The sequence below is a fragment of the Prionailurus bengalensis genome, chromosome D4 (assembly GCF_016509475.1).
Source record: "Prionailurus bengalensis isolate Pbe53 chromosome D4, Fcat_Pben_1.1_paternal_pri, whole genome shotgun sequence".
NCBI lineage: Eukaryota > Metazoa > Chordata > Mammalia > Carnivora > Felidae > Prionailurus > Prionailurus bengalensis.
In genome coordinates, this window is record NC_057359.1 from 2,742,970 (window position 1) to 2,767,397 (window position 24,428).

The following is a 24,428-nucleotide window of genomic DNA, read 5'->3' on the forward strand; positions in this document are numbered from 1 at the left end:
TCCAGCTCGCACAGCCTTCAGACCCCCGGGCCCAACCGGGAGCCCCAGCCTCCACTGTCCTGTTGAACCTGGCCACCCCGGCCATCAGGCCCGTCTGACCCTCGTGCCCCGGGTGTGTTTGTTTCCTACCGGATGACAGATTCCCATCTCTCCCGGGAGCCCATCACAGAGAGCCTGCCGCACAGGAACCTGTGCACAGACGGGGCCAAGACGAATGCCCGCCAGCTGTGGGGTGCACAGCTGTGCCCAGGCAGACCGCTCGCCCCCGAGCACACCTGGTGTGGACAGCTTTTCCGCACCTGTCCCTTCCTGCCCGTCGTCTCTGACCTCGGAAAGACACTGCCGGAGGCAAGCAGCGCATACGACTGGACTTGCTCGTCCCCGAACGCTTCTTCTTCCCTTCAGCCCCCTGCCCTGTCTCCCTCCTTCCTTGTCTTCCCTGCTGGCCTCCCTTCCCTCCTGCCCCTCGGTCACTTCCACAGTGCCCACCCCCGCCCTCCTGTCTGTTCCTGCTCCCCCTTGCACTTGGGTCCCACCTCCGGCGGCATCCAGGACGCTCCTCCACGAGTCTGCAGAGGCCAGGACCTGTCAGCCCCCGAACTCTTCACGTCTGCTTAACTTCCTGCCTGTCCTTGTGGCTTAAACTACCAGAGCCCGGGGAGGGGGGCCGAGGTGCCCGTTCCCCCGCCGGCCTGCCCACGCACACACACAGGTGTGCATCCGCCGTGATCAGCGCAGGTACGTGCGCACGCGCAACTGACATTCAGAGCCCTCGTACAAAATCGCAGTTTTCCAGGCTGCTATAAAATGTGCCAGTTTTAAAACTGTGCATTTGTTGCTTGCAAACTTATAAATATTTATAAGCCCCATTATAAATAAATTGTGGCTGGCAGACAGCACTCTGTCCGCCAGCAGCGATTGCTCGAGTTCTCGATGCTTATCAATCCTCCACTTTTAAAACTCAGAGCACGGGCTCTGGGATCTAGAACACGAAGCGGTAGGAAAACCTACTGGTAAATTGGAGGGGAGCCCTCAGTAGGGGAGGGCTGGCAGCTCACACCCGATGGTGGTCCACACTCCCTGTTTACCAGAAATACACATTCCTGGGCCCGCGCAGCCCTCCTGGGGTGGGGCCTGGGGCCTCCTCGCTGCCCCTCGTCTCCAGATCTGCTTGGCCCCGAGGACTGTGTCTCCGCCTGGGATTCCCGGCCCGGGGAGTGTGCACAGGGCCCGCTTTCCACCTGCGCCCGGCTGGCAGCTAAGCGCAGCTGGGTACGTGCTGAGTTGTGTCCACCCTGCCTCCTGCCGCCCCTCACTCTGCCACACCACGGTGACCGGGCCGATCGTGCCCTCCTCCTCCTCCTCGACTTCCTTCCCTTCCCCACCCCTGGGGGGGGGGGGTGTCTGCGGCTGAAGGGCCCCAAACAGAAACACCTCCTCGTCCCGGAAGGGGCACGAATGCAAACCCAAGCGGGAAGAGCTGTTTGCCATTTTCCATCGGGGGCTGAGCGTTACACACACTGTCAAGGACCCTCATGAGTCCTGCGCTCTGTCCTACGTTCAGCCACTGACTGTCCCCGCCCTGCGGCAAGTCCCCTGGCCCTAGTCCCCCCACTGAAGAGCCGGGTCTGGAGCTACAGGATCCTGAACCCATGGCCCTCCCTTGCTTGTGACCCTCGGGGAGGGGCGGGGCGCTGCACATCCGGGTTCGTAGCACGTGCCGGAAGAGTGGTTTTTCCACTTCATCCTTCCCAGGACCGTTTTTAAAGTTTCACTACACAGCCTGGTGTTCTGAGACACGTGACCCAGATTTGTCTGCGACACGCGGTGACCCAAGCGCAGTATTTCCACAATCCCCCTCCCCCCTTCCCCACCGCCACAGAAAGGCGGGGGGGGGGGGGGGGAGCGTGCACGCAGGAGGGCGGGACACACGCATATGCTACTCCTCCAGCCAGAGAGCCCGTCACACGTGTGCACGAAGCATCCCAGGGATCAGCTGTCCTTCCTCTTCACGTATATTCACCACCACCTCCCATCTCACGGCGGGGACACCGCACAGCCCTGCGGTGCAGGTGGCATGCGGGCCAGCGCTCAGAGAAGCCCCAGCAACCAGTGTGAGGCCTCGTGGCTCTGGGGCGCCGCCCGGGGAGGCCTGGGACCTCGTGGGAACTGCCTCCACCCCGTGACCGATTCCCGGAAATAAGGACCAGGGCCTCAGGTTTCAGGTGTCACTTATGAGAAGGACGCCTCCCCCCACCCCCATCAGGCATCTGACGCCACCTGAAAGGAACTGTCCATCTCAGGAGCCCAGGACGGGCGGGGCCAGCAGACACGCGGCCACAGCGTCCGAACACAGGGCCCTTTCAGGGGCTTCGCTAACTGCCGCCCTGCCCCTCCACCCCCCTCCCGCTGCTGCCCCTCCTTGGAAGTCAGGCCTCCCTCTTCCTCTGCAGGCGGCTTGTCACTTTCTGTCTTCCCTGGAAATTACCCCGGTGCCTTCCTCCCTGCGAGATCCTCAGGACACTGTATGTCCTGCAGCTGGGCCTCTGTCCATCCTTCCACCCCAACAGCCAAGACAGCGATAAGCAATCCTTGTTCAAACGAAACGGGGTGCAGCAGAGTGGCCAGCGGGTCCTTGGGCCGCCGCGTATAGGAGCCCGGGAGTGGTGGCCCGGGCACAGGGGTGGGTCGGGAGATGCTCGCGTGCATCAGCCATCAGTCCGCTGAGCGCCCAGGGCCTCAAGCATCAGAGCTCAGTGAAACCACCGGCCAGCAGCCCCACAGGGACCCTGTGGGTGCTTAGAGGGACAAACGAGGATGTCATTTGAAAGTACCGCTGATTCACACAAGGAGGTGTTGGGGGGGGGGTTCTCCAGGGCTGCCGCACCGATGCGGCATCAGAGGCCCGCCGGGCCTGCCTTGTACACCCAGCACAGCCGGGGGCAGGGGCCCAGCAGGGGGGCGCAGGCCCGGTGCCACCATGCACCCCGGGGGCGGCCAGGCACAGCGCACAGAGAACATACCCGGGGTGCAGAGACCCTGGGACACACAGCCCTGCCCTGGCAGAGGTGCAGGCTGGGAACTGGGCGACGGGGGACCCAGGCTGGCCCGGGGAATCCCGAGTCCCAGGCACGGCAGAACCCGGTAACACCAACGGAGCAGGACAGCTCGGCCGGCTGCCCGCCCACCGCGTGGCTTTGAAGGTGGGGTACCCACCCCGCCTCAGTTTCCCCGCCTATGAATGAGGCCCTTCACACGGCCTTGAAGGGGAGCTGAGATGACCCCGCGGAGCCCCAACATGCTTCACAGGGGAGGGCCAAGGAAGAGAGACTCGAAGGCACCCCTGGGTCTCCAGGTTGCTCCGGTGGCTACAAAGGGGCACGATTTCCCACTGCCATTGTTCCTTGGTAAGCAAACCCTGGAATCTGAGCTTAAAAATACATGTTTTGAATTAATATTGAAACAAGAATTTGATCTCCCGCCAATACTTCTAATTTTCTAAATTGATTCTCATGCAAAGAAAACATGATATATATATATATATATAAACATATATATATATATATTGCTTATCACCACTGAGACAGACATTGACTTCACAGCAGAGAGCTCCCGCACCTGCAGATTACCATCTGTCACATCCTCAAGAGGGAAAAGAAAGCAGGTCACGTGTTCAGGGCTTCGGGGTCCCCAACCAGCCCTTCCTACTTTGCCCTGAAACATTAGCGTTTGGGAGGTGCCATTAACACGACACAGCGGGGCACTAAAAAGTCAGTTTACCCATCTTTATATGTGTGGACGCTCCCACACTGGGGTGGGACCTCTGGTATGTCTGCAGGGCTGCAGCCTCTGGGGTACGGGGCACAGGGTGGTTCCCACCCCCGCCCCGTCTGCGTCGTCACAGGGCAGGAGCCTGAACAATGCCACCCCAACCCCGTTCAGCTCCCACTGCTTCCGAGTGACCTGGGGCAGAGTATCCGCACCGTGACTGAAACCAGAACTGTTCTTTCCAGGAAGAGGCGGATGGTCCTACGTTAGTTCCAATCCACGGCAGAACATTCTAGAAGACTGAAGCCACCGTCATCTTGGATCCACTGGACCCTCAAGGGACAAAAACTCCTAAGAAGCCCCACACACATCTGTGGAGCTGCCCGACTCCCCCGTCACCCACAAGCTTCACCCCATCTTCCATCCTGGACACACACACCCCAAGAACAGAAATGGGGTTCATTTAGCATTAGAACTTCACAGATTCACTCAACAGAATTTTTTAAATCCACCCTTAACTCCTCACTCTTGAAGCATCGAATTTATTACCGTCCCACTCTAAGCGCAGAAAGTCCTTCTGCTGCTCCGACCCAGGGGTGCCTCGCACCGTGGGGCCGCACGGGACGGGGGCCTGTGCCGTGGCACCAATTAGAAGGTGCCAGCCGACGAATGGATCCTTCTATCTTTTAAAAGACAGCATCTGTTAAAATCACATGGTAACGTCAACACGGGCGTTTTTTAAAAGTTACAGGCACTGTTGACCTCCTGACACCGAATGACCCCGTAAGAAATCCCAGTACTCCAGCTCAAAGGAAGGGGTCGAGACAGAGCTCCGTGGGGCACGGGCCCTTTCCACGGAGCAACTGGGAAATCTGCTGCAGAGACAACCAGCCACCTAACCCACCGACCACTCGAGAAGCAGGAAACCTCCGACCGATCCCGCGGGCCCGAGTCACCAACCTCAGGCAAACGTGGGGCAAGAGCCACGGCCGCGCACACGTCTCCGGGACGGAGCACGCGTGTCAGATCTGCCTTCGACACAGCTCGTACCGGTGCATTTTTCGCTGTCGGATTCAGGGCAGGGATGGTTTTCTAGCAGCTACCGCGGCGGCCTGCCATCATCGGATTGGCTGGAAGGACACAGAAGCCAAGACTTCGCCCCAGCCAGCCCCCCGCCCCCCGCCCACAGTAACACAGATGGGAGCAATGGAAGAGTTTGCCAGTGAAGATGTTGGTCACTGAGGCTCCTTTGGTGCCACATCTGGCAGTAAGATCTTTGAGAACCCTGGACAACTGAGGTCAAGGGGGACGGGATTCCCATGCTCAGGCACCACCGACACGGCCGGGTTGACAGTTCGGCGGCACCAGGTGTCAGGTGCGGGAGCCGGGAGCTCACGGTGCAGTGCAGACGGCCGGAGGGGGCGGGGGGCGTCATCGCGGAGTGAGGGGGCGCCAACACCCCGCGGGGCGGCCCCCGGGACCAGAGCTAGGCCCTTTCGGGTGGCAGCCCGCCTTCTTCTGCGCCGACTCCGTATTTTTTACTCCATATTTTTAGAACCCTCCTGCCTGCTTCTAGTCCCCGTGTTGTGCTTATCGGGTAAGATTGCAGGTCACACCTTCCTAGGGGAATTTCTCAGGAGAATGGGTCAGTTGAATTAAATTTTTTGCCCGGACAACTAGAGTCACACTTTTTTTTCCATTAAAAACATACAGCACAGAACGTTAGTCTTACATCTTTCTTAGTCTTAAAAAATATAAATATAGAGGGCTAATTTGTACAGGATGTATAGGTATGTACACCTTTAATATGCACACGAGAAAATCAGGACAAGTTTATGAAACTTGCACTTTTCGGACACCTTCCTCCTGGGGCATTTGGACAAGGCTCTGAGCCCGTGGGCGGCTGCCTGAGTTTCCATAGCCCCCGCACCCATTTCCCGGGAAGAACCAGGTCTCCTGACCACCGGTGCAGGGTCAGGACGGGGTGGCCGGCCGGTCACAGGGGCTTCTCCACCGGCTGCTGGAGACAGAGCTCGCTTCCAGCAGAGACGATGGGCAGGCTGTTCTCCAGGTGGTGGTTGATGAGGTGGCTGATGCTGTCGAAGACCCTGTCCTTCGTCCGGACCTGGGAGGGACACAGAGGGCAGGATGCATGACCCACGGGCAGAGAAAAGAGAACGCACGTGCTTGGAGCCAGCCCCAGACCACGGGAACCGGAGCGGCGACCTCCCCGGGGCCTCCGCACTCTCTCAGAGACACGTCTGCGAAGTCCCCAGGGATCGTCACTGGCCGGTCATTCAGCCTGTCACCTGCCATGTGCCTTCAGCAACCACCCTGCCCTCTGCTGCCAACCTTTTCCCTCCTGCTCTTCTCCTGCCCTCGAAAGACCCGTCTGGCCGTTCTGCACTCGCACCCAGAGGGGGTCCACGTAGCCCTTCCGTCTCCCGCACTGGGGGCGAGCCTGTCTGGGATGCAGGGGCGGCGCAGCACGCTCCTGGTTTCTTGGTGCAATGCCTGCCTGCCAGCCTCCGAGCAAGTGAACCCTGGGGGTGGGATGGGGGTGTGGGGGAGGGTCACCACTTCCCGCTGCTCACCGGGCCTGCGCCTTGGTCCCTGGGCTGCTACACTCCCAGTGTAGACCACACTTGAAGAAGGCAGAGGACGCCTGGCCAGGAACAGTCTCCCAGCTGCTGTGGACACAGCCCCCGTGGCCTCCTTTGAGGGGATGGGAGACAGGTCAGGGAGCAGGTGCCTGGCTACATCTGATGGCCCTCCAGCCCTTAGATGGTCCTCATGATGGCTTTTGGATGCCCTGGGTGTCTGACCTCTCTCTCCAGCCTTATTTCTGGGGACCCACCCTTCCCTGGGCCACAGCTCTCCCCCACCTGTCTCTCAGGGACCGAGGGCACATCTAGTTTCTTCCTCCTTACATGTCCCTGTATTCTCTCCTTTCCTCTAATCCCATCCTCACCCCTGATGTGGCCACTCTTGTCTCTCCCTTCCACCAACCTACCAATGGGATGTCCTATTCTGAGCCTTCAGCCTTGATCTCATTCCCACCCCAAATCTATAGTCCAGGTGTGCCCATTAAAGCCCCCCCACCCCGCCCCCCGGCCATCTGCTCTAGGATCTACAAGATAGCAGCCACAGGCAACAGTAGAAACTTAGAAATGAGGGTTCTCTGTTCTCCTGGGGTCCCACACTGAGGTAGGCCCCCTTCCCCACAGGTGTCTGTAAGCATGGAGGGACAGGGACCCACTGGGCCACGGGGTTCCTGACCCTTGGGCACTGAGCCTCGCCAAGGATGTGACCCAATGGGCACATTAGGAAAGGAATCTTTTTGCAAGAAATTTTGGCATCTTTTCATCAAGGCTGTTTAATCCTCCTGAGTTCTGTAGAATCCCCACCCCAGAAAGACCCTGAGGTGACATGGGCAGGCCCCTTTCTGGGAGGTGAGGGGCACCCAGGACTCAGCCTGAGACTACTGTTGGCTGCTGCCTTGACGCTGACTTCTTCTTCCCACTTCTTAGTGATGAACACTCATCGAAGTTCTGCGGCAGCAGGGGTGAATGAAAGACGGTTTATGACAGGGCAATGTCTGGGATAGCAGTCTTAGCATGGACTCACGTCCAAATCACCAGTGTTCAGTAACCCCGTGCCCAGGCCAACTCCACCAGGAGCTTGGGGTGGGGCTCGGCCAACCGGCATGTCTCTTGATCCCCCCCCCATGATTCCAACATATTGCCCAAGCTGCCCCCTGGTGGGCATCTTTGGGGTATGAAGGCTGGGCCACAATGGACACACACATACAAACAAAAGCATGAAGAGTTATATGATATAAATTTACTGCCTAAATAGGCCAGTTCACTCCATTCACATCAATGCTTGCTGAAACTCCAGTCTGGCTTCTTCCCAGAGAACCTGCAGCCCACAGAGCTATCTGTATGGACCCACTTGCTATGTGGGTCAGAAAAGAAGAGCGAGCTGAAATCAGTATTCTAAGCTTTTACCTTAGGAAACTAGAAAAAAGAACAAATTAAATCCACAGGAAGCATAAGGAAAGAAATAATGAAAAAATTAGAGCAGAAACCAATGACACTGGAAACAGGAAATCAGTACAGAAATCAATGAGCCCCAAAGCTGGTCCTTTGAAAAGATACATAACAATTGATAAGCCTCTGGCCAGGCTAAGAAAAAAAATGAGAGAAGACACTTAGTAATATCGGAAACGAAAGAAGGGTCATCACTACAGATCTCATGGAATTTAAAAGGATAATGAAGGAATACTATAAATAACTCTATGCCCACAAATTTGCTAACTCCTTAAAAACGGACCCATTTCTTGAAAGACACAACTTCACAAAACTCTTACAAGAAGAAATAGATGGTTTGAATAAACCTGTGGCTATTTAAAAATTGAATCAATAGTGAATAATCTGCCAACATAGAAAGCACCAGGCCCAGATAGGTTCACTGGTGAACTCTACCAAACACTTAAAGACAAAATTTACCAAGTCCCCACAATCTCATTCAGAAGACAGAAGCAGAAATAATATCACTTAACTCACTCTATGAGGCTAGTACGACTCTAACATCAAAAGCAAACAAAGACATTACAGGAAAAGAAAACTACAGACCAGCACCTCTTATGAGCACACATGCAAAAATCCTCAACAAAACACTAACGGATTGAATCCAACAATGTATAAGAAGAACTATACACCATGACCAAGGGGGATTTATCCTGGGTCTGCAAGGCTGCTTCCCCACTCAGAAATCAACACAATCCATCACACCATTAGGGAGAAGACAAAAACTCCATGATCCTATATCAATGGAAACAGAAAATTCAACCAATGCTTGGTAAAAGCTCTCAGTAAATGAGGAATACGGGTGAAACTTCCTCCACTTGATAAAGACATCCACAAAAATCCTACCACTAACATCCTACTTAATGATCAGAAACTTGAACAAGGCCAGGATGTCCCGCCTCACACTCCTCAACACCATCATGGAAGTCCTCGTTAATGCAGTAAGACAAAAAAGGAAATAAAAGGCAAAGACAGCATTTTCAGTGAACGGTGCTGCAGCACTGGGATATCCACATATATTTTACAGAAAGCCTAGATCAGAACTTACACCCTTCAAAAAATTAACTCAGAATGGATCACAGACTTAAATGTAAAATGCAGAATTATTAAACTCTTAAAAGAAAACACAGGGAGAACCTTCGTGACCATGGGTTTGGTGATGACTTTCTAGATAAGACATCAAAGGCCTGATTCGTGAATGAAAGAAACGATAAGCTGGACTTCATCAAGATTAAAAACGTCTGATCCACAAGTGACACCTTCAAGACAGTGAGAAGAGCAGCCACAGACTGGGAGAAGGTATTTGCAAAAGACACATCTGATAATGAACTGGTCTCTGAAATACGCGAACAGCTCTTAATACCAACATTAAGAAAACAACCACATTTTAAAAATGGGGCAAAGACCTTGACAAACACCTCAGCAAAGAGGACGCACAGGTGGCAAACAAGTACGTGAAAAGATGCCCTACAGCACGAGTCACCAGGGAAACACAAGTTACAACACTGAGATGCCACCACACACCTATCAGAATGGCCAAAATCCACAACACCGACAACTGCCAATGCTGGTGAGGATGTGTGCAATGGGAACTCTCGTCACTGCTGGTGGATTGCAAAACGGGACAGATAGTTTAGAAGATAGTTTGGTGGTTCCTTTTTTTTAAATGTTTGTTTATTTTGAGAGAAGGGGGGATAGGGAGTGAGCAAGGGAGGAGCAAAGAGAGAGGAGAGAGAGAGAATCCCAAGCACACTCCACACTGTCAGCATGGAGCCCGATGAGAGGCTCGAACCTGAACCTTGAGATCATGACCTAAGCCGAAACCAAGAGTTGGATGCTTAATCGACTGAGCTATGCAGGTCTTGTAAAACTAAACACATGTGATGAAGGAGGTGCTGGTAGCTGAGGTTTGGGGGCAGGGTGAACTGTGGGAAGGAATCCATGGGGCAGTTGGGCAAGGGGGTGGGGGCCGTACCTTCTGCTTTAGGTATCGTGGGTTCAAGTTGTCTAGGGAACATTTAAATTAGGTGCCCAGTAGTCAGAAATACCATTTAGAGATATTGTACGTTAACAACTATACTGAACCAATGACAGAATGATTACATCCATCCCCTTCCAAAAGGTCACACTAGCTGTGGCAAAGCCATCAGACAAGATAGTTCCTGATTAAAATCTGGTTCCATTGCAAAGGGTTGCACACTCAGACCTGCTGCTTTTTGTCTAATGTCTCAGATTGGGCTGGATCCACCGGTGGACCCTCCACTCCCAGAGGCTCAAGCCCAAATACAACCTAACCCGAGCGGGATGTAGACCCACCCGCCCACATTGCTTGGCCTCTCCCAGGTTTGAAATTAAGGTGAGGCTCAGGTCCTTCCTAGACCCAACGGACACAGTGCCAGGTTCACATCAGCCCCCTGGGGCTGCGACGCCGAGAGTCAGACTTGGGACTGTGAGTGCCAGCTGCTTACATCCTTGCAATCAACACCTTGCCCACATGGGCACTCCTTTTCCCCAACAGTAGGAGGGAAATTTAGAGACTCACAAATAACCCAACGTCCCACCTTAAGACACTAAAAACCCTGAACTGAGCAGGAGAAAGGACATCATAAAGATTAAAGCAGAGATAAAGCAGAGAATGGGAAAATAATAGAGAAAATCAATGAAACCAAAAGCAGCTTCTCTGAAAAGACCAACAAATTTGACGAAGTTGGAGGACTCACACTTCTGGATTTCAAAACTAATTACAAAGCTACAGTAATCAAAACAGTGTGGTACTGATATAAAGACAGGCATATAAGGCACTGGAAAAGAACAGAGGGCCTAGAAATGAGCCCCTGCATATGCGGTCAAGTGATTTTTGACTAGGGTGCTATGCCATTCAACAGGAAAGAGACAATTTTTTCAACAAATGGTGCTGGGGAAACTGGGTGTCCACATACAAAAGAATAGAGTGCCTGTAGCTGATGCCATATACAAAAATTAACTCAAAATGGATCAAAGACCTCAACGTAAGGCCTAAAATTCTTAGAAGAAAACTCAGGGCAAAAGCTTCAAGGCACTGAATCTGCAATGGTTTCTTGGATATGGTACCAAACGCCCAGGCAACAAAAGAAAAACCAGACAATTTGGACGTCATGAAAATTGTAAAGTTTTGTGCATGAAAGACACTATCAACAGAGTAAAAAAGCAACCTACAGGATGGGGGGATAAATTTGGAATTTGTGTATCTAATAAGTGATGAATATCCAGAATATGTAAAGTACTCCTAAAACTCAATAATAAGAAATAGACAACCTGATTCAAAAATGGGCAAAGAACTTGAACTGCCATTTCTTCAAAGAAGACACATAAATGACCATGTGACCGAATGACATGGCCAATAAATACGTGAAAAGATGCTCCACAACCCTCATCATCAGAGAAATGCAAATCAAGATACCACCTCACACTCACGAGAATGACCACCATCCCCAAACCAGAAAATAGCAGGTGTTGACCAGGAGGAGGAGCCATTAGGGCCCTTGTGCACTGTTGGCAGGAATGTGAAATAGTGCAGCCGCTGTGGGCTGTGTGATGGCTTCTCAAAAACATTTTGTTAATGAATTCTCATATGACTCAGCAATTCCCCTTTTAGACGTACACCCGAGAAACTCAAAGGAGGGTCTCAAAGAGATACCTGTGCATTGTATTAAGAGCAGCGTTTCGGGGCGCCTGGGTGGCGCAGTCGGTTAAGCGTCCGACTTCAGCCAGGTCACGATCTCGCGGCCCGTGAGTTTGAGCCCCGCGTCAGGCTCTGGGCTGATGGCTCGGAGCCTGGAGCCTGTTTCCGATTCTGTGTCTCCCTCTCTCTCTGCCCCTCCCCCGTTCATGCTCTCTCTCTGTCCCAAAAATAAATAAATGTTGAAAAAAAAATTAAAAAAAAAAAAAAGAGCAGCGTTTCCTGCAATAGTTAAATGTGGAAGCAACACGTCCATCCACACATGAATGGATGGGCAAAATATGCTCTATCCACCATATTGGATATTGGAATGTGGTCTATTCCACAATAAATGGAATATTGTGCAGCCTTAGGAAGGAAGGAGATCCTGACACGTGCTCCAGCGTGGATGAACCCTACGGACAGCATGAAACAGGCCAGTCACAGAAGGACAAATGAGCTGTGACTCCGCTGACATGACGTCCGTAGAGGAGTCAAATTCATAGAGACAGAAAGTAGAATGGTGGATGCCAGGGGCTGGGGGTGGAGGGGACAGGGAATTATTTAATGGGGACAGAGTTTCAGATTTGCAAGACAGAAAGAGTTCTGGGGATGGATATTGGTTGTACAACTACACGCACACCACCCACACCACTGGACTGTACCCTTACAGCTGGCTTAGATGGTAAATTTTGTGTCCTGTGTATTTTACCACAACAAAAAAAAAAATGAAGAAAAAGAAGAAAAACATGGACAAAGGATCCGAACAGACGTTAGTCCAAAGAAGATGCGTAAACAGCCAATAAGTATCTAAAGAGATGCTTGACCTTGTTAGTCACGAGGGAAACGCAAATCAAAATCACAGTGGTCTGTCACTGCCCGCCCACACGGATGGCCAGAATCCAAACGCCCGATAATAACAAGGGTGGGAGACGGCACGGAGAAATCGGGGCCCTCGCACACTGTTAGTTGGAATGTAAAATGGTGCAGCTGCTTTGAAAAAAAAACTGTGTGACGGTCCCTCGGGTGGCAGATTACAGAGCCACCACACGACCTAACAAATCCACTCCCAGGTGTATGTCCAAGAGAAATGAAAACACACGTCCACACAGGAACTTGGACGTCATGTTAGCGGCAATGTTCGTAACAGCCAAATGTCCATCACGAATAAAGCATGGGCTGTCCGTGAGCGGAATGTTCCTCGGCCACAGAAAAGAATGCGGTGCTGACACCCGCCACAACGTGGATGACCCTTGACAACACTGCACTCAGTAAGAGAGGCTAGTCACAAAGGACTACGTATTTATAGGATTCCATTCAGAGGAAGCTCCAGAAGGGAGAAACCCACGGAGACTAGGCGACGGGAGGCTGGTGGGTGACAGCTGAACGCAGAGGCATTTCTCTTGTAGGTGGTACACGTGTTCCAGACGGACTGTGGCCATGGATGCACACGTCTGTGAATATACTAAAACCCACTCGATCGTACTCCTGAAACGGGCCTGTATGTAAGGTATACCCTGATAAGGCTGCCTTTAAAGTCTCTGTGTCTACCAGTTTACAGAAGAGCCAGGGGTCAGGGCACAAGTGACATAGGGACACCACAACCCAAATCACAGTGTGGGATATTCTACAGACAAGTTATCTAGCCGCTCAAGGAAACCACTGGAGTCCAGGGAGATGGAGGGAAAACAGAGTAAGAGTCTTCAGAGACCTCACAAAATGGACCACGTGGACCACGCTTGAATTCTGATTCCAACAAACGTACTATACACAGAACATCTTTGAGATAATCAGGGAAATTTGAATATGTTGAACGACGATCTTTAGTTTTGTTGGATATAACAACTATGTCGTGTTGTTGTTGCCTTCATACCCTTAGTGGTGGAAATGATGCTGAGATATTTACAAGAGGAGTGCACTGCAGGATGCCTGGATTTGCGATCTAATGTTTCAGAAAGCCCCTCCCTCCCCTTCTCTCCAGTCCCTTCCTTCCTGACTGAACGGTCGGTCCAAATGCCAAGGAAGACAAATGCTGTGCTCTGGGGGTGGGGGTGGGGGCAGCCACGGTGGTCCCCAGCGGGAGACTGGAGTCCAGGGGCAGTGAGGGGTGTACCACAGGACAGGTGACGGGAGGACACAGGACAGGAGGTGGGTGGCCCGCGTGGGCACCAGAGCCAGGAGGGGTGGTCAGAGCGAGCTCAGGGGGAAGGGAGCCCCCGGGGAACGGCTGGGCAGGGAACCGGCGCCCCCGCGGGGTGATGGGGCGGCCGCTGTGATGCGGCTGCACCTCACACGTGGGGGGTTAACCAAGTCGGTGAAAATATGAAGGTAAGGCGTCAGGCTTCTCATCGCTGGAGGAGAGACTTAGAAATGCAGGAAAAGAAAAACAGATGAACCCTGTGATATCAGACTGGAATCGGAAGAACACCACGAGCGTACCACTTGTAACATCCAGAGAAGGACACACAAACGGACACAGACACGAGCGTGCGCGTGTGCGTGCGTGTGCGTCTGTCGGCACCAATCCGTCCATCTCCAGGACACGGGAGCGGCAGCGCCCCCACTTGAAGATCCTGGTCTCCCCGTGAGAAACAAGCAGGCCAGGCCTCCAACTGCAGTGGAGGAAGACGGTCCCGTGACGTCCGTGTGTATTTGAAGCAAAGACAAAGAGCGTCGAAGGGACGCGGTGAGGAGCCACCGAACAGTCAGGCAGCTGTGAATCCACACGGATGAAAACAAATTACTTAACAGCTGGAAAGGTGGATTCATGTAGTTTCAGGGTACCTCCTCCCAAATATGTAATAATTACAAGGGAAGGCGAGAGTGTGCAGGGGCGAAGCCTGCCAGACGCCCCCTTCGTCCGGCATCCAGGAGAACACTCACGGACACCACTCCCAGCGCGGTGTCTCCGTGACGGCGTGACCCGGACGCGTAATCTGACCCCGACTCGGAGGACAGCTCAGAAAAACGGACTGAGCAGGAGCCTGCGGTGAGGGGGACTGAAGACACAGGACAGCCCGAGGCGGTGAGGGATTCTGAACGGATCCTTTCCAGTAAAGGCCGTTCCAGGAGCGGCCAGGGGACAGGAAGGGGGTCGGCAGGAGCAGGCCGCAGTGGCGCCATCAGGGCAAAGGCGCATTCTGTGTGCACCACACTCACTCAGGGGCCGGGGGCGACAGAGACTTTGGGCAGGGTACTCGCAAATCATTCCGTGGGAGAACGCTGCCCTCTACTTTCAAACACTATCGTCCCCTCTAAAATAACGGACGGGTGAATCGAGATCGGAACAATATTGGTAAACTGTGCAGCGAATACCGGGACCTCGGGAGTTCATTACGCTTCTGTCTCTATTTTGTGCTTCAGAAAACACTGAAAGTGCTGTTGACAGAGACACAGGGTGAGACAGGGAGGTCGCACAGACGCGACCAGCGCTGCTGGGGGAGAGAGGCTTGATGTATTTACAGGCACAGAGACAACCTGGGAAATGAAAACACTTGTCAAAAATTGAAAAATGGGCTACGCTTTAGTTTCCAGGGAGAATCAAGAAAGGACACCTGTTGGGGCGCCCGGGGGGCTCAGTAGGTTGAGCTTCCGACTTCGGCTCAGGTCACGATCTCACGGTTTGTGAGCTCGAGCCCCGCGTCGGGCTCTGTGCTGCCAGCTCAGAGCCTGGAACCCGCTTCGGATTCTGCATCTCCCTCTCTCTCTGCCCCTCCTCTGCTTGTTCTCTCTCTCTCTCTCTCTCTCTCTCAAAATAAATAAACGTTAAAAAAGAAGAAGACATGAAACCACTGAGAGCAGTTTGAGCACCAGGAAAGGACTCCGAGAGGGAGCCTGAGCCTGGCCGTGAGCACCACCTCGCTCCCCCGGGATTGGGTTGGGCTGTCACTTCTCATCAAAGACCGCAGGTAACATCCGCTTGGTCACACTTTCCAGGTGTTACACTGGTGAGAAGTGAAAAGACACGACGGCCTTACCGGCCAGCGGCCAGTGGCCCTGCCCGTACATCCCTAGTCTATCCTGCACTCGGACCGGTAAGGCAGCCCGAGTGTGGCTTCTCCCACGAGGCCACTGACCGTCCCCACCGTCTCCATCCCCTTCTTCTCCATGGAGCCCCCGGGTTGAAGGGACAGGCCTGGAAGATGGGGGCCCCGGGATGTGAGTCGCCGAACCAAGGACCCGAGGGGCAAGAGTGGGTGAGTGGGAACTGAGCTCCCTTGCCTCAGACCAGTGAGGCTTCCCATGTCATCTTTTAGATCAGCACCGCCTGGTCTGCCGGAGACAAAGGAAACTTTAAAATAACAACAAGGCTTGTTTGAGTGGAGGGATGGAGGGGGATTATTTTCTTAGTTGCTCTCAGAATAAAATAAAATCCTAATAAATGTGGGGTGTTGGCCGGTTGCTGTTTTCCGATGTCCTGAATGCAAAGCCCCGGCACGTGCTCTCAATGTGCCACGTTCCCGAGACCGCGGTCAGGAAGCCCATGGAACACCCAGCCACGGAACAAGTGCAGGTGTGCTGGAGGTGTGGGTGCGGGTGCAGGTACAGGTGAGGTGCAGGTGTGGGTGTGGGTGCAGCAAGTGGCTCATTATAAAGCAAGCACAGCGCCCGGCCCACCCTGCTGGCCCTACCGGCCGAGGGGATGAATCAAGGACAGGTGCCTCCGGGCATAATCTTAGCCTCAAGAGGGCTAACTCACCGTGAGGATGCTCCAGACGCCATCTCTGGCGCTGTTTCTGCAGAGCCCGTCGGTGGGGTCGGAGCAGCTGCTGCCCCACACCTGCCTGGGAGCTCAGGAGCCCCGCCTCCATGCTCCTCGGTCACCCACGTTTCCAGCGACCCCAGGAGCCCTCGTCTTGCACGATCAGTGTGCAGTGGGAAGGCACACAGGTTCGTACACTCTGCAGTAAATATAGCCTCAGAACTGTTTTGCATCCTTATTTCTCCGAGTAATCTGTTCTGCCAAGTTTCCCCCTTTATAGTCAGGGACCAACCAATTACCATGAAAATCAGATGAATAAATATTGAAGAGAATGTGTTCATCGTCTATTTTGGTGTCCTAACGGCAAAGAAGTGACATTACATTCGTAATTAAGTCTTTCTCAGCTGAAGCTCTCCTCCACTGGATCAATTAAATTAGATCATCAGATCCAGCAAAAAGCCTCCCCAAAGAACACTTATTAGTTGGTGCTACTGGTTTTCTCTGAGGTGCCAGGTTTCCCCTTAGAAATTAAAGTCTTGTAGACAGCACAGCTGGGGTCGTGGCTTACAAGAACACCTGCTTCAACCACATTCCTTCAGCTTCCTTCCCTCCCACCTTCCAAATTATCTTAAAAACAAAAAAATGTTTGTAAGTAGGCTCCACACCCAAGGTGGGGCTTGAACTCACAGCCCTGAGATGAAGCGACAGGTGCTCCACCAACTGAGCCACCCGGGTGCCCCTACACGTTACGTTGATACTGGTTTGGGAATGCAGAATATATTAGTAGTAGTACTACATGTCTTTTTTTGAGAGAGAGAGAGAGAGAGAGAGAGAGAAAGAGAGAATCCCAAGCGGGCTTCATGCTCAGTGCTGAGCCTGATGTGGGGCTCGATCCCTTGACTATGAGATCGTGACTGGAACAAGAGTCAGATGCTTAACTGACTGAGCCCCCCAGACACCCCAATACGTGTCGTTTCGTAATCATCAATCGATCCTTTGTCTACAAGGCCTGAGTATATGACCCATTAACCGTCTTTGCTCTATGCGATGGCGAAACGTAGCTAAACTGTTAAATTCTCTTTTCTCAACAATACCTAAATGTTGCAACTGAAATCTTTGCATTCTCTTAGCCTTGCTCAGGTGTTTTCTTTCCTGTTTTGTCTCAGAAAACAACAGATGGATTAGTAGCAGCCCTTGCAAAGGGCAACCTCTCTGGGCTGATTCTGTTTAGAGACGCCTATCTGTGATGAGGCATCTGTAGCAGCAGGGGACCCTCAGCTCCCACGTGGCCTGCGGGGGCCCTCGGCTCCCGTAAAAGCCCGAGGTCGATCGGTGCCATCACGTGCTCGTAAAACACCTACTATGTGCCTGGCGCTATTCTACGTACTGGACGTAATGCAGTGACTAAGGCTGCCACCCTCACAGGGATGACAGGGCAGTGCGGGGAACCAGTCAGCGAACCAATGAACAAATAAATGAGTGCTTGTGTGTGACAAGGCCTTGAAGGTCACAACGAATCGTGGTGCAGAAACAGGGGCTCTCCAGGACACTTTATGTGACATACGAAGAGGGACGGCCTCTCTGATTTGCAGCCGCCCTAGCTTGTTATAAGGTGACTATACCCCTGGCCCCCAAACCAGACCAGCATACACAAGCAAAAGGCAGCCAAGGCAACGAAGACCGACCCCATGGGTGAAGGGCAGCCAGAAACACCCAAGAGGACGTGTCGGGTGCCCAAATCCTGCAACGCGGTCCGTGAGGGCTGCGTCAGGACCAAGCAGGGCATGTGCCAGGACGCAGCGTCAGAAGGATCTGCCTGTGTAACTGCCCCCTCCCCCCGTTAACAGACTCCAGAAAAAAACCCCATGATTATTGTACTATTTCAGCTGATGCTGAAGCAGCATTTGACAAAATCCAATACCCAAACATGACAAAAGCAATCCGGTAACTAATTGCTATGAATTCCACACAAGCAGAAACTGTCCTCTTAAACCTGCTCACGGACGTATCCCAGGTGTCAAAAGCAGCGCCCAGATTTAGCAGTCACTTGGTGCACAGCTGCTGAGCGACTGAATGAATCAGAGAACCAAGTCCTCTCTTCGGCTGTTGAAGACAATCCCCCAGAGCTTACGTCACCCTCAGTAGAAGAAAACCCGCCAACGTCCCCTTTCAGGCTGGGGACGAGACGAGGGCGCCCTCTCCTGGTGAACGCTCCAGGGCGCCCCGGTGAGCGTGCCACGGGGTCAGAAACCGGAAGGCAGGAGACGCGACTGTCCACGTGTGCCACGGCCTGACCGCCGTTCCGGTAACACCGCTGCCATCGGCAAGATTTCTGGGCACAAGATCATACCACATTCCTCTCCCTACAGCAGTCACTGTTGAGAAAACGTGGCCAAAATCACACACCGCTTGGGCCAAGAATTCAAACCAGACACTCCAGGGAGTAACCAAACAAAGGAAACACAAGAACTTTCCGGAGAGAGTTTTTAAATTCTGACAAGGCACAGCTTAAAACTAAGTAAGCAGAGACTCATGCCATGTTCGCGGATGCGATGATTTAATGCTGAAAACCGTCAGCTCTCCCTGAAATTAATCCGTGAACTCAACACCGGTCCTACCAAAATCCCAGCACGCGTTTTCGGTGGGGGGATAAACAGACTCCAAAACCACAGCAAAGAGGAATAGAGGTCCGAGAACAGCTTAAAAAGAGAATGCTAATAGGAGTTGCAAGAGGAAGGACTTACACTGCCACATGTTAAGACCGTTTCAAAGCCAGAGTGACCACGCGATGTGGTGCTCGTATCAGGACTAAACAGTCCGCTCAACAGGACAGGGCAGACTCTCGAGAAAAACAAGGGACACAGAGCACCGAGAACGTTAACTCAAGGCGCATCCATAGGACAGAAGCCTGGCTCACCACCTGGAGATTTAAGGGATGCTGGGTCCCTGTCTTATGTCACTGTCAAAGTAACTCTAGTCAGAATTAGAACCTAGTTGTGAAAAATAAGCAAACACAGAAGTCACAGAGGAACAATGTGCATCTATGACTGCAGGTCAGGAAATCTTTTATGTTTACTTTTTAAATGTTTCTAATGTTTATTTATTTATTTTGAGAGAGAGAGAGTACGAACAAGGAGGGGCAGAGAGAGAGGGAGAGACAGAATCCCAAGCAGGCTCCGCACTGTCAGTGCAGAGAGCCCGATGTGGGGGCTCAAACTCACAAACCATGAGATCATGACCTGAGCCGAAATCAAGAGTCAGATGCTCAACTGACTGACCCACCCAGGTGCCCCATGAGGAAATCTTTTAAAACTCAAGACCACAGGGGCACCTGGGTGGCTCAGTCGGTTGAGCATCTGACTCTTGATTTCGGCTCAGGTCATGATTTCATGGTTCATGGGTTTGAGCCTTGCGTCAGGATCTGTGCCGATTGTGGAACCTGCTTGGGATTCTCTCTCTCCCTCTGCCCCTCTCCCCTGCTCTCCTTCTCTCTCTCTCTCTCAAGTCAAAACAAAACAAAACAAAACAAAACTCAAGGCCATAAACCATAAAAGGGAAACTTCCATTTGATGAAGAACATCACAGACAAAATGATCAGATTCGGGGGAAAACATGGGAGGGTTCATGTGGAAATTCTATGGCTGAGAAACTCAGGAAGTGAGCTGGGTGAGAAGATCAGAAGAGAAGCAGGGGGGAGGTGGGCGCATAACATTTACTGGAAGAACCTGTGGACACGCGGTCGTAGGGCGACACTGGGACATGCTCTTCCCCGGAGTCTTGGACTCGCCCCGCAGGGAGGACGATGTCAAGGAGGCTGAGGGAACCCTGGTGCATGGCCGCCGTGCTCCCTGGTAGTCCAGCCGTTCTGGAAGCAAATGCACAGCCCTGGCGAAACCAAGTGTGCGCATGTCCTGTGACCAAAACCCCGGTCCCGGGATGTGCCCCAGAAAGACCATCGTGGGCGCAGGGAAAATGCACGGAGACTTCGTAGCACCTTCAGCCCTGCATGAGAATGTTCCACAAGTGACGTGTGGCCGTGGATGGGGGCCGCTGGGCCGCCCACCCAAGCGACGATCCCGTGTACAGAAAGCACCACAGACAGATGTCAAAAACACATGCAGAGTTTGACATGGGATCTGAGGGGCAGGACCATGTTAGCAACTTCCTGAGATGCACAAACACACAGTGTATCTTCTCCCTGATGTACCTCCGTGGGAAAAACCACACAACCGTAGAAGGTGGATCAGAAGGATTCACATTACGTTCCTAGGGAGGGGGTTGCCCAGGTGGAGAGGGGACAGGGGCACGGAGCCGATGTCCGGAGAGCCAAGGTGCAGACGCCCTGGAGCAGCAGACCATGTGACGTAACAACTCTCCCCTCCCCCACCAAACACGGTTAAACTGCATTCAAGTCCAACCAAAGACGGAGGCTTCGTCCCTACCCATCGATCAGGACAGGCCATGTTCTAATCTACTGTTCGGATAACTACCTGCTTCTGTGTTTTCACCGGATAAAAGGTTTTACACAACAATCTTGGAACTTATTTAATGGTTCAGTTAATGTAATTATGTTTATTAAACTTAGTTCTTAGACTGTGCCAAGATCAAGTCCAATCTATTTACTGACTGGAAGACAGGAAATTCAGTCAGACCCACATGGTTCATCAGACACGACTGTACCACCAAGAACGGCCACACACACTGTCCCCGAGTGGGAAAGCGGGAAGCTAATTCAGAGGGGGTCTGTTTACTGCTTCATCACGTCTTCTACTCTAGGAACTCTTGGAGACACTGGAGATCAATATTAGAAGCCCAGGAACCCTGCACTTCCTCATCCACTATGAATGGATCGGACAGGAAAACTTTCCCTGTTTTTGCACTTATTGTAAAGGACGTCAGAGTTAAAGCTTTCGCCTTGGGCCCTCGTGAGGTTTCCAAGCGCAAGCCAAGCGCAGGTCTGTGTGCCTGGGCAGCCGGGTCCCCGAGAAGTGGCCGCCAGGATGTCAGCAGGTGCGCACAGGCAGCAGAGGGAAAGTGTGGTCACCCAGCACAGAGGACAAGGGGAAACTGCTCTAAGGAGGCAGGTCATGTCCTGCCCGTGCTCACCGTGCCCTCCGGGTCCACGAGCAGCAGGTGCTTGGCCTGGCCATTGTGCATGCCCGTGAGGACGAAGGAGCCCGGGTTGGTGGCGCTCTTCCTGACCAGGAAGTCCCCGTCGTTCTTCAGCAGCCCCTCGGCCTCCTTCCGGCTCATCTCCCCTTGGTACCAAGGCTCCCCTTCCAGCTCCTCCAGCATCTTGGCATCCGGGGCTCTGGGCGTGACAGGGCTGATGCACTCCACGGAGGCCGCCTTGCTCAGCACAGGCCCCGAGGACTGGTTCCTGAGAGCGTCTTCAAAGGGTTCTGTCAACAGCAATTGCCAGCAACAAGTCAACCCCACGAAGAGCAAATGATAACATGCACAATGTGATCTCGATGGAAAAGCCAAGGCAACTTCCACCGGAAACAAACCTACAGAAAGGCGACTGGCTGGTACTATTGACCGTGTTTGGAGGCACAGGCCGAACCCCGGCATGACTCTTTCTGACGAGCCTGTGTTCCCAAGACATCTGGGCGCTGCACCTCGTGCCAAGGACTCAAGCACACCCTCTGTCTAGCCGGTCAGAATGACTTCACTTTTGCATGCTGCGAGAGGCCGTGCATATCGCCCTCCATCTACCTTTTCTGGGACATCGGCTAGCCTCTTAATAAACCTGTTTTCTTGTCAAAGAAAACCCGCCATTGCTCCTGGAAATACGCACAGAAAAGGACAATCTGCAAAGTTAGAGTTACTGCAAAACCTATACCCAGCCCATTGCACGTTTGCTTCAAAACCTTGGCATCAAGGTAAATTTTTCAAAGAGAAGAAAAGTGACATTTATTGGGTGCCTTTTGTGTGACGCGGCCCGGGTTAGGAGCCCCACCTCTCCTTGGCCTTCACTTGTTTCTCTGTGGAAAAAAGCTCCTGTGTGGGCATCTGAGACCCGGCATGACCACAAGCCCCCCAAGGACACACTTCCCACCCCGGGGTCAGTGAACGGTAGGTCTGCTGCTCTAACAGGAACAGACACAGCAGCACAAGAAGTCGCCAGGAACATCTAATTAAACCTCAAAATGAGGCAATGTGTACGAAAGTGCCGAAGATGCCCACGGCACCACACAAGTGTCAGGTGTGAGGATGAGCACATGGGACCACGTGGCCAAAGCAGCACAGTGCAAGCGCCACAAGAACAGGAACAGTTCTCTCCTGGGCACAACGACGTCCCCACACTCCAACATCGTCCCTGGGACGTAGTTTGCGCCCTACACATATTCAACAAATGCTGCAGAATAAGACCAATTATGAGTAGAGGGTGGGCAAAAGCGAGGTGAATAAATGAAACCCAAGTTGGGGTGTTTTAACGCTTGTTAAATCATTTACAGACCTGAGAATAAAAACAGGTTAAAACTATTGCCCAAAATTAGATTTTCTGTTTTTATCCTTTTTCTTCCTGATTACCTGGAGTAGTTGAAAGTTGTATTATACCATTTCTGCACCATCACCACCACCATTATCACTATCAAGACCATCACTATTGTCACCACCATCATTAACCTCATCATCACCATCATCACCACCATCACCAATCATCACCATCACCACCATCAACATCACCATCACCATCATCACCATCACCACCACCACATGACCATCACCATCACCATCATCATCACCACCACCACCATCATCACCACCACCACCATCAACATCACCACCATCATCACCATCACCACCACCACATGACCATCACCATCACCATCACCATCATCATCACCACCACCACCATCATCACCACCACCATCCATCATCACCATCATCACCACCATCACCAATCATCACCATCACCACCATCAACATCACCATCACCATCATCACTATCACCACCACCATCACCATCACCACCACCATCATGACCATCAACATCACCATCATCATTACCATCATAACCACCACCACCATTATCATCACCACCACCATTATCATCACCACCACCATCATCACCATCATCACCACCATCACCAATCATCACAACCACCACCATCAACATCACCATCACCATCATCACTATCACCACCACCATTACCATCACCACCACCATCATGACCATCAACATCACCATCATCATCATTACCATCATGACCACCACCACCATTATCATCACCACCACCATCATCATCACCACCATCATCACCACCACCATCATCACCATCACCAACATCATCACCAGCACCATCATCACCACCACCACTACCATCACCATCACCACCATCATCACCACCATCACCATCACCACCACCATCATCACCATCACCACCACCATCGTGACCACCAACATCACCGTCATCATCATTACCATCATGACCACCATCACCATCATGACCATCACGATTGCCACCACTGCCAAAGGCACCAGGAGAGGCACCATCAACATCATCACCATCAACATCATCATCACGTCACCAACCATCATCACCATCACCACTACCATCAGCATCAGCATCACGATGAGCACCATTAACTATCACCATCTTTACCAATGGCACCATCATTATTTCACACTAGTGGTTTAAGATAAACAACACAGACTGCTGGCTTCATTTTTTTCCATACCTTTCAATAGAAACTAGCCTCTCCGGGGCCCTTTCTTCTTCTATTATGCCCTTTTCTAGTTTTGGAAGCAGGTGTAGAAAATGATGGATGACCAAAGGGAGGCTCTGGTTCTCATTTTTCCCATCTCAAACCCACACCTTATCTAACTCCCCTTGGGCTCTGGGGCCAGGAGCCACTGGTAAATTGACTAGATTAAACAGTGAAAACTGTCTGACCATAAATACAAGTACCAAATGCAGCTGGGAGACACCATTACAGCGCAAGCAGAGGCTCACAAAACTGCCACTTTGGTCTGCATCTTGGGAAAGTCGCTTCGTACCTCTGAGGCTATTGCCACATTTTTAAAGAGGTGGGATTTGGTTAGATGGTGGTGAAGGTGCCTCTAAGCCCTGAGATTCCACAGTTCTTCTGTGTGTGGTGACTTCTGTACACAGAATGGGGTCAGAACGGGAACCCACTGTCTGGGAAACCAAAGCGGCTG

General features: G+C 52.4%; 1 protein-coding gene across 1 annotated transcript in view; it reads right to left on the reverse strand.

The window, feature by feature from the left end:
* Positions 1–5,553: 5,553 nt before the first annotated feature.
* Positions 5,554–24,428, reverse strand: part of SHC3 (SHC adaptor protein 3) — a 97,882-nt gene continuing 79,007 nt past the window's right edge. Inside the window, exons 11-12 of the mRNA XM_043567139.1 lie at positions 21,365–21,660; positions 5,554–5,893 (exon numbers count right to left, since the gene is read on the reverse strand). Of these exons, the coding sequence (XP_043423074.1) occupies positions 5,765–5,893; positions 21,365–21,660 (425 nt within the window). The 3' untranslated portion in view covers positions 5,554–5,764. The remainder of the gene's footprint in view (positions 5,894–21,364; positions 21,661–24,428) is intronic.